This window comes from Capra hircus, chromosome 9, assembly GCF_001704415.2.
Source record: "Capra hircus breed San Clemente chromosome 9, ASM170441v1, whole genome shotgun sequence".
Taxonomy (NCBI): domain Eukaryota; kingdom Metazoa; phylum Chordata; class Mammalia; order Artiodactyla; family Bovidae; genus Capra; species Capra hircus.
The window spans coordinates 178,726-190,003 of NC_030816.1; the positions used below are offsets into that span (position 1 = coordinate 178,726).

General features: G+C 44.3%; 1 protein-coding gene across 1 annotated transcript; it reads right to left on the minus strand.

The window, feature by feature from the left end:
* EEF1A1 (eukaryotic translation elongation factor 1 alpha 1) lies at positions 1,202-7,737 on the minus strand. Its single transcript, XM_005684428.3, has 8 exons — positions 7,551-7,737; positions 6,436-6,613; positions 5,998-6,177; positions 5,583-5,879; positions 5,352-5,502; positions 4,992-5,248; positions 4,678-4,912; positions 1,202-4,576 (listed from the first exon to the last, which is right to left on the minus strand). The coding sequence occupies exons 2-8, from the start codon at positions 6,577-6,579 to the stop codon at positions 4,452-4,454; spliced, it is 1,389 nt and encodes a 462-aa protein (XP_005684485.1). The 5' UTR covers positions 6,580-6,613; positions 7,551-7,737; the 3' UTR covers positions 1,202-4,451.

Genomic DNA, 11,278 nt, shown 5'->3' on the forward strand with positions numbered 1-11,278 from the left:
ACTGCAATGAGAATATTCAAAATCGATTTGAGCAGTTCAATGGTTTTTAGGTTTTCAAGACTTTTCTAGGGCTTTCTTGGTAGCTCAGCTGGTAAAGAATCCACCTGCAATGCAGGAGACCTAGGTTTGATCCTTAGGTTGGTAAGATCCCCTGGAGAAGGAATAGGCTACCAACTCTAGTATTCTTGTCTGGATAATTCCATGGACAGAGGAGCCTGGCAGATTACAGTGTGTGAGCTTCCAGTCAGACACAACCGAGTGATTCACACCCACAAGGCTTCTGATTCTATGTAATTGTTACAAAGTAGTGCAACATTTTCACATTTTTCAACTAATTTTTACTTATCCTTTAATATCTCAGCTATTTCTGACAACCTTCTCTAAACAATCTAAATTACATCCCTTTCACTTTTCCTGCTCACAGCATCCTTCTTTCCCTTAAGAGCATCACCAGAACTCAATTTTACCTACTTAACTCAGTATCTAGTTCCCCCAGTAGACTGTCAACTCAAAGAGCACAGCCTTTTATCTGTTTTGTTCACAATCCTATCCCAAGTGTGTGGAAGAGAATAGTGTCTGGCGCCCCGTCCTAGAGTCTCAGTGTAACACTTTAGTCACTCAGTCGAGCCCAACTCTGCAACCCCATAGACTGCAGCCCACAAGGCTCCGCTATCCATGACATTTTCCAGGCAAAGATACTGGAGCAGTTTGCCATTTCCTTCTCCAGGGGATCTTCCCAACCCAGGGATCGAACCCAGGTCTCCTGCACTGCAGGTAGATTCTTTACTGAGCTACAAGGGAAACCTTATTCAAATTAATTTTCATTAAAAAATTAATCACATCAAGGACTTCCTTGGTGGTCCAATGATTAATAATTCAGAGGATGTGGATTCGATCCCTGGTCAGGCAACTAACCCTATATGCCACAACTAGAGGGCCCCTAGCTGTGCTACAATGGGAGATAGTGATATAACTAAGATCCCATGTGCCACAACTGAGACCCGACAATAACAGCCAAATGAATTATTTTCAAAAAATTCATATCAAAATAAAACTTAACTACTTCACCTAAATTACTAAGGTTCACTGAAAAATTTTAGCAGTTTCTTAAAAAGTATACACTTGCCAAGAACTAATAAGCAATCCCACTCCTTGGTTTTTACAAAAGGAAAATGAAAACCTATAATCACACACAAACCTATACGTGAATGTTTAGTGGTTTATTTGTAATTATCCAAAACAACCAATGTCCCTCAGCTGTAAACAAGCTTATAGTTATTAAAAAGGAACAGATTACTGATACATGCAAAACAGATCTCAAAGGCATCATGCTGTAAAGAAACCAGATTCAAAGGCTACATATGGTATCAATTCAGGTTTCTGACACTGCTGCAAACAAAACGGGAAAAGAATATAGGTCAGTAGTTACCAAGAATAAGAGGTAGAGAAGAGTGATTGACCACACAGGGGCATGGGGAATTTGAGGGAGGGGGAAAGGTGATGGGAATATTCTATACCATGATTGTGGTAAATAAAAGTGTTTTTTGGTAAACTTTACCAAAACTTGCAAAACGCTTTTACAGGGTAAATTTTAGGTTAAGGACCTCAATGAAAAAAGTGGTAAGAACTTTAAAATATTCCACTGTTTTCTATTATTGCTTACTTGAAATATTAACGTGATCTTTGTTCTCACTGAGCACTCAAGGCTTGGAGATCCATGGGCCTGCTGAAGGTTGTCCCAGGTATGTAACAAATGCACTAATCTCACTCATTTCTATTAACAGCAGGACTATGTAGCATAACCTATTTAGAAAAGACACCCATTATGATCCTTTCCAAGTTTTCCACTGGATCAGAGGTCAATGACCTTTCAGAAGCCATGTGGTTTTTTCTAAATCACTATCACCTGAGCAAGCAATGCAACTTCAATTATGATTTTAACTTGTCTAGGAAGTTCCCAGAGGCCTGCAAACAGAGGACTCTGATGCCACCTGGGTGAGAAGAAAAAAGGTGGTGAGAAGAAAGGTGGAAGAAAAAAGGAGAGAAGTCATGAAAAGCAAAACCAGATCAGGAAAAATTTCAGGAAACATTGCAAATAAAGGAAAACACATTTCATTCCACCTTCTCATATGGAAGAGCTTGCTCTTCTCTTATCACAAGATTGAGAACTCATGCTGCTCATTCAAGATACAAGGGAATAATATACCTTTAATAATTCCCAAGTGACCATATATAGTGCTGCAGCATTTCAAAAGGACATCTAACACCTATCCACTGAAAACATAAAAGGACATCTTGACACACAACTTTTCATCCCTTTTCTAGAGTTGCCTATTTCAAGAATTGTATATAGAGCCAGAAACAGCCTGTTTTTGGCATGAGCTCAGTGCTCAACCTAACAAAAGGTAACAAAGGTAAATACTTAATAAAAAAATCTGTACTCCTGTCCTGGTATTATATACCCCATTCTGCAAATTACTAATAATCAAGCTCTTCAGAATATGCAATCTGCTTTTGGGCAGACCAGAACCCAAACGAATTGCTCATGCTCTTGAAAAAACCCCCAAAGCATAATCTGGCCAAAACTCAACTAGACTGCCTATTGTGGAAATTGGATTAAGAATCATTTTTTCAGAAATCATACTGCCTCTCATTCTGAAACCACACAAGAATTCCTGGGGCCAAGTTTCAACATGATTCCATTTCAACAGCTAGGCAATTTTAAAAATGGGGTTTAAGGTCAAGCACCAGTTTGCTTTATAAATCTTTTCAGTCAGTTCATACTGAAAAAGGCAACTGTATAAAAAACTGAGCAAAACATTCATCCTGAATCTAGAAATTCATGTTTTAAACTAGTCTGTAGTGACCACCAGTAGGTGGCGCTCACAGAAATTCTGTACAGACAAATCTATGGCTCCAAGTATGCCAACTGTCTTGCTCTCCTTAAACTTACTTAATGAAAGCTATTTTCTGCAATGAAACCTTGCTTGTGAAGACAAATCTTCACTATTTACTAGCTAGCAATCTTTATTCAGTTAACCCCATACCTGTCAAACATTAAGGAACAAGCTAGGGACCAAATCTTTTGTCATTTTAGAGCCCCTACCAATGGCCATATAAATTATTTTTATCAAGGAAAAATTGCAATTAACAATCCACCTTTCACAGGATGCTATTTGCAAAAAAGGCTTCTAGAATGCTATCTGGTGTGATTTCACCAGTTTCAGCTGGATTAATTTTCCTTTCATATTATAAAAGCCAAGTTATCAGATACAGAATTACTCAGTTTCTACAAATGTGTTAAGACTTACTATCAAAACCAAGGTTAACTTAGAATTACATTGCTTATACCCAGAGACCAATTATCAGCTGACTACCTAGCTTTTCCCATTTGTGACCAAGCCCTGCAATTGACAGGTTACAAAATTCCTCTGGTGTTAAGGGTTATTTTCATTCAACTGTCAAATTATAGCAACCTGCAAATGACAACTTTCCAACTTCCTTTCTAGTTTTTTAAATGGCAGTTAACTTTGAAAACATTAACTAGATGAACCTACGCTCAAGACCCAAATGGGCCATACCCTCCTCGCCAATGTAGCAATGTTCTCATCACCCAACCTTGCCCATTAAATAAAAATTCCTATAAAGTTCATTTCTATTTAAGTGACAGGAAACACAATTAGCCTCCAGCATCTTTTATTTTTCCTAGTCTTTTATTTTCCCTAGAACCTGTATACAATTAACTCTAGCAGGGCAGTACTCAATACTGTTTAAGCCTCACATTTTAGATTAACTACTTATTATAAATGTGAATGCACATACTCATAACTGGAAACTAAATGACATAGATTTATTCATTTATGTAACCATACAAAATTTTATATGCAATAGGAGCTTCTATACTATAGAATCTGACCTTACAAACTAGCTTACATATAAAACAGTTACTCTTTGCTCATCTGTCCTAACCTAGAAAGTGTTGCACCAATGCTTAAGATGTTATTAAAACAGATGAGCTCTCAACTTAAGGTTAACAAACCTGAAGCTCCACCCTAGAAATACAAACCCATAATTTGAAAATTGTTTTACTAGAAATAGCTTATAAGCAACTCTTACCAAAGTAGTACTATAGGGAATTACAGTGTTGACCAAAAGAACACACAGGTTTCTCATTAAACTTTTTTTAATGGGTCTCAAATTCTGTGACAGATTTTTGGTCAAGTTGTTTTCATTAAAAAGTACTGATTTTAAAAACTAATAACTTAAACTGCCACACACAAAACATATGGTCCACAAAAACATTCTCCTTTCCTTCTGAAGGTTTTACGATGCATTGTTATCATTAACCAGTCTTTTACTATTAAACTTAAATGGCCAATTGAGACAAACAGTTCTGAGACCGTTCTTCCACCACTGATTAAGACTGGGGTGGCAGGTATTGGGGATAATATTCATTTAGCCTTCTGAGCTTTCTGGGCAGACTTGGTGACCTTGCCAGCTCCAGCTGCCTTCTTGTCCACTGCTTTGATGACACCCACAGCGACTGTCTGTCTCATGTCACGCACAGCAAAACGGCCTATGAAAAACAAACATTGTATTACCATTAGAGACATTTTTCAAACCTTTAAGTTTACTTCTAAAATTTAGTTTTTAATTACAGCAGAAAAACATCCTCACCCAGGGGAGGATAATCAGAAAAGCTCTCGACACACATAGGCTTGCCAGGAACCATATCAACGATGGCAGCGTCACCAGATTTCAAGAATTTAGGGCCATCTTCCAGCTTTTTCCCAGAACGACGATCAATCTTCTCCTTCAGCTCAGCAAACTTGCAAGCAATGTGAGCTGTGTGACAATCCAGCACAGGTGCATATCCAGCACTGATTTGGCCTGGATGGTTCAAAATAATCACCTGGAAAGACGACTTGCATTTAGTTGTGTCTCAAAAACCCTTAAAGTTATAGCAATAAAAACTTGTCTCTAAGTGTTACCTGAGCTGTGAAGCCAGCAGCTTCCATGGGTGGATCATTTTTGCTGTCACCAGCCACATTGCCACGACGGACATCTTTGACAGACACGTTCTTGACATTGAAGCCCACATTGTCCCCAGGAAGGGCTTCACTCAATGCTTCATGGTGCATTTCTACAGACTTCACCTCCGTTGTTACATTGACTGGAGCAAAGGTGACCACCATGCCAGGTTTGAGAACACCAGTCTCCACACGACCCACAGGGACAGTACCAATACCTAAAATAAACGTTTACAGAACTTAATGCCTCAAACGGAGGCCGGTAGTATTATACCAACCCAGACAAATTCTAACAAATTCTAATGGTTTTATTCTACTTACCACCAATTTTATAGACATCCTGGAGAGGCAAACGCAAGGGTTTGTCAGTTGGGCGAGTTGGTGGCAGGATGCAATCCAGAGCTTCAAGCAAGGTGGTTCCACTGGCATTTCCGTCCTTACGGGTGACTTTCCATCCCTTGAACCATGGCATCTAAAACAAGAAAGGCTGGGTTACCATCAAACTAAACCCCATTACAGACCTTAAGTCTTAAAAACTTGAAAATCACTTACATTAGCACTTGGCTCCAGCATGTTGTCACCATTCCAGCCAGAAATTGGCACAAATGCTACTGTGTCGGGGTTGTAGCCAATTTTCTTAATGTAGGTGCTGACTTCCTTAACAATTTCCTCGTATCTCTTCTGGCTATAGGGTGGCTCAGTAGAATCCATTTTGTTAACGCCAACAATTAGTTGTTTCACACCCAGGGTGTAAGCCAGAAGGGCATGCTCACGGGTCTGCCCGTTCTTGGAGATACCGGCTTCAAATTCACCAACACCAGCAGCAACAATCAGGACAGCACAGTCAGCCTTTGAAAGAAAACAAGTCCACATCCTGTTAAACTAAGTTCTTAAAAAGGATCCACGGCTTTGCCAGTGTAAAGACAGACCCAAAAAGTTATTTTCAGTAGTTTTTAGTCTCACAAACCTGGGATGTGCCTGTAATCATGTTTTTGATGAAGTCTCTGTGTCCTGGGGCATCAATGATGGTAACATAGTACTTGCTGGTCTCAAATTTCCACAGGGAGATATCAATGGTAATACCACGCTCACGTTCAGCTTTCAGTTTGTCCAAGACCCAGGCATATTTGAAGGAGCCCTTTCCCATCTAGAAAGATTAAGGACAATTACTTGGTAACTAAAACATGAACTCCAGCACGAAATTCTTTTCCCTAACTTGGAAAAAATGCTGGATTTCACTTACAACTGTACACTTAAGTGCATTTACCTTATTTTCAAAAGTTAACTGACTTAGCAAACTTTGCAATATACCTTTTAACTACTAAGTCTAGACTAGTGGCTAGTTTTCGGAAAATTGCCACTCAAATGCACTTGCTCAGCCAATATTCATTCTAATTTTGCCTACCTCGGCAGCCTCCTTCTCGAACTTTTCAATTGTTCTCTTGTCGATCCCGCCACATTTGTAGATCAGATGGCCAGTCGTGGTAGACTTCCCTGAATCTACGTGCCCAATGACAACGATGTTGATGTGGGTCTTCTCCTTTCCCATTTTGGCTTAGGTTTAACGGTGGTTTTCACGACACCTAATTGGAAAGGGGTGGAGGTGTGTTAAACACTTTAAACCACTGTCTGGAAACTGAAGAAAAAGCTACGATCCAAACTCCAAGGGCAAATTCCAAGGAGCATTACAACCAGTGCCAAGCTGGCCCAACTCAAGTCTCCACCCATAAGCTCCACCGTCCAGATTCCCCTCCCCCACCCCATGTGTAGCTCTAGAACCTCGAGGCATCGAGAGGCCAGGACGGCACCCGGTCGGCCGCGGGGGCCGGGGCTGGGTGTCCCAAGGAAGCGGCGCCAGGCTGGGACGGGGCCGGGGCCTTTGTGCGGGTGACTCACCGGCCGCTCCCCGCCCGGGCCGCCGCGTCCTCCATTTTGAAGCCGTGCAGAGGGGCCGGGGAGCGGCCATCTTTCCGCGCACGCAACTGGTGCCGGGTGGGGCGGCGCTCTGCTCGCCCGGCCGCCACGGCTCTCCCGCCCCGCCTCGGGCCAGCGAGGCCGCGATGGCATGTGCGCGGGGGAAGTCGGCCCAAGTCCTCTGCGCCTCGCGGCCGCCCCCCACCCCAGATCCCGACGAGCGCCGAGAAGCCCATCCTGTCAGCCCCCGGCCGGCCTCGGGTGAACCGCCCCGGCCGAAAAACCCGCGGCTGTGTGGAGTTGTTCAATAGTGTGTGTGTGGAGGCGGGGTGGGGGGAACAGGGCGGCAAAGTGCGGCAGGATCCACACGCAGCGGCCACGGTGCCACAGCCCAGGCCTCAACCCAAACACGAGGCGAAGGTACTGCGAGAAAAGCGCAAGGCCTCGAACTCTGCCCACCCCACCCCCACCCCCACCCGCTCACACCCCGAAATTCGGGTCAAGAACATGGTGAAGATGCCCACGGGCGCGGCGGGAAGTACACGCACGCGAAGGCCGCGGCCGTCGGGGGAGGCCGGGCCCACCGAAGCCACACCCGGCACTCACCTGTGTCCTGGCGGCAAACCCGTTGCGAAAAAGAACGTTCACGGAGACTACGGCACTTATATACGGTTCTCCCCCACCCTCGGGGAAAAGGGCGGAGCCAGCACACGACACCACTTTCCCAGTTTACCCCGCGCCGCCTCCACCAGGCACCAGTTCAATCTCCATCCCCTCCCCCAACGTCTCGGGGACCGTAGGCGATGTACGCTCAGCCCACAGACGAGCGCTGGGCGCCCCGCGCATGCTCCTCTAGACCCAGAGGAGGACGAGAGCGGGTCGGTGGGGGGCGGGGACGAGCGCTCCCTCGGTTCCAGGGTAGTGGGAGTTTATCGACGGTCCCTGGGCTTCCCGGGGCAGAGGCGAGTCGTCCTTTTGTATGAATTACTGGCTGCACAGCTGGGGGGTGGGGCGGCGAGGAGGCGGCCGGGTGGGGACATCCAGAAGCTTCCCTCTATACCATTCCCGGTTTAACTGCAGACACCGATATTAGGGTAGCCCTTTAACCCGCAGTCCATCTCCCGTCCCCAGCCTTGCAGTTTCGCGGGTTCCGGACCAACTCCTCGAGCCTCCTGCTGTACCAGGGCTGGTGTCTCACCGCCTCCTACCCTCCGCGCCCCTTCCGACTGGAGAGAAGTCTAAGGCCCGGGGACCCGGGCGGCGGGCGAGGGCGGAGGCCGACAGGGCCGGAGAGTCCACGACTGGTTCGGTTCGGAGGCGAGCAGCCGGACGAATAAGCTCCAGAGGCAGCCTCTTTGCTTTCGCCATTCATAGCTTTTATTCAAAGTTCATACCACACAGTCACGCCATGTGGTACTCCAGATGTCCAGTTTTTCAGTTTAGAATAGACTTAAATCCTGCAGTTTGCTTTACTTCTAACTCTAGTGTTATTACGTTAACGAAATCGTGAGTCTGTGCCTGGTCTTCTGGTACATTTTCCAGTGTACAGTCGTTTGATTGATTGCCAGCATGGAAAACCTAAAAAGAGTTTCTCATATTCAGCCTTTCCACATGATCTCATGTAGAGACTAAGATCTACAGCATCAGCAAGCTTATCCACGCAGTTTACAGTCTCCGACACTGCTGCGAAATCACTGCTTCCCAAAAATGGCCTATCCCGTCTAAGTAAATAGCTTTGTTTTCCCTCATCCTGTTGATTCTAACTACATTTTAGGCATAAATCTAAGGTGAGACTGGATGAGACCTTTTTAGTTTAGCAATAAGGGCAGACTCTCAGAAACACTCCTGCAGAAGAAGCTTTATATTTAATGAGCTTAATTACTAGATCATTTTCTTGGAGAAGAAAATGGCAACCCACTCCAGTATTCTTGCCTGGAGAATTTCATGGACAGAGGAGCCTGGTGGGCTGCGGTCCATGGGATCGCAAAAAGTCGGACACGACAGAGTAACACACATTTTGTCTCTTCTTCCACATATAGCACATCAGGACAACTTTTTCAGCCAATCTGTTAACACAGTTTGAGAACCTACTATGTGTCCAGGGCAAAGTGAAACTCTGTGGCATGTGCAAAAGAAGTACCTCCTTTTGGAGAGGAACCCACAATCAAATCAGAAGAGGAAAACATATATAAAACAGTGGGAAGCAGTTATAGGCAAATTTCCATGGTGTTTACTTTCAATTTCATTCTATAATACAGTTCTTCCAATCCTAGCTTCCAGTCACTTCTCAGAATCCAAATGCCTTTCCTTTATAAAAGAAAGTCTTTTGTTACAGCCTTTGTACACATTCTTTGCAGCCACACATTTCTAAAAATCAAGTTTTTCTTTCTTTATTAGGAGTCTGTAGGCTTGTTTTAGCATTGATATAGTTTTCATGAAAGAAAGTAGGCCATATGAAGTTTCTCTAGAAACACATGTAATATCTGTTTCTAGCAACAAAAGCCTTTTCTATAATGTCTATATTTCTAGCTTTTCTTCTTCCACAAATTCTTTTTTCACAGTGCGTTTTCCTAGTGTCCTTACCCAGTCATATACATGTGGAATGAAATCATCTTGATATGCTAGTCCATGTTTGTAATAAGATAAAGATGTAAGAAGTACAAGTGAAAATAAATCACTAGCAATAGAACAATGCAAATACCTCTGCTCTTATTAACTTGGAAATATTAATTAATGGCTAATCTCTTGGAACTATATTCCCACAGTCATATTTGTGTACGACAGTGATATTAACAGCACAGTATTTCATATTAAGATTAGGTTGCCACATTAGATTTATTATTTTACACGCTTCTTTACCATGCTTTCTTTCCATACTCCTCAGATGGTTTAGGTGTGTACATTATTGGAGGTCATACTAACAGGACTGACAACATTTTGGAAACTTTAAGAACCGGTTATTTAGTGACAGGAGGGAAGGCAACAAAGACTAAAGACACCAAAAGTTGAATATTTCAAAGTTTTACATGAAATCCAGAATTGCAGATCCATCTAATCTAAGAAAGAAAAATCAAAATGAAAGCAGATATTGGTAAGAGGAAAACATCCAATATAATTTCAGTTTAGAAAAAAATAAAAGTGAGACACGTGACCTCTGTAAAATAGGCACAATTAATTGAAAGTTGTCCCCAAGGCCTGAGCGGGCGGATCCGTATATACACTTTATAAATACCTTCCAGAAAAATCCTTCAAAATAGTTCTTAAGGAACTGCAAAATCCTACAATAGTCCTTGATTGATCCCATAAGTGACCTACTGAGCACCACCGACCGGGTGCTCTTAGCCCTGCTGCGCTAAGGGCCGAGACTTTAGAGAACAGGAGAGATCTCGAGCCACAGAGCGAGTCAGGGTTAGACGGCGGCCCCAAGCCGCTGCTCGGAGCAGAGCCCACGTCCGTGCTCCGGGTGGACGCGGAGCGCGGCGGGAAGCGCGTCGCACGGCAGCCTCGCGCGGCGCAGGGCGCGCCGGCGTGCACGCGAGGGCGAGCCCGCGCCTCGCGTGCGCTCCGACACCTGTGGGCAGGCCGGGGGGGCGGCGGCCGCGGAATCTGCTCACTCTGCGCCGAGGCGGCCCCGCCCCGGCCCCGCCCCCGGCTTGAGGTCACTCTCTGGACGCGGACGGCGGAAGGAAGCGCCCGGGAGGAGGCTGAAAACCCCGCGTGGCCGAGGGGCAGGGGGGAGGGGGATGGTTTTCGTTAGCTTCGCGCGTCCGCCCTTTTCCCCGGACCCCCAGTTTTGCAGTGCTGTAATCCTAGCACATCTTTTTCCACGACGTTACAGCAGTTACAGTGTGCCTTTAACTTAGATGCTCAAGCGGTAACAATAACGTTGTTGAGACTTGTAAATGTGTTTTGGGGATCGCAATCTAAGGTCGTTATTTTGCTTGATTTTCCTTCAAGTTGCTTAATACCCTTCAGGGTAGCAAGCTGTTGAAATACATTGTCGTCAATATCTTCGCGACCCTTTTTGGGAGGGGTGGGGGGAAGATCTTGGTAATAACCAAATAAATTATTCAGTAAAGTAGTGAACAATTTCTTTGGGATATCTGTACAGTAATTGTGATTCACCAAGCGTCTTTCGGTATTGGCTAATCGCTCTGTTTCGGGCCAAATTTAGAGCAGCTTTAAGTAATTACATTTTTGCTGTAGCTTGCCACATTTTCATCTTGCCTCTGCAATTGAAAACGATTTTTAAAAGGGTAGTTTAGAAAATGATTATGCTAGGGAATTTGAACTGAGAATCCAAGTAAAATAGTACTTCAGAGTGCCAGACACTG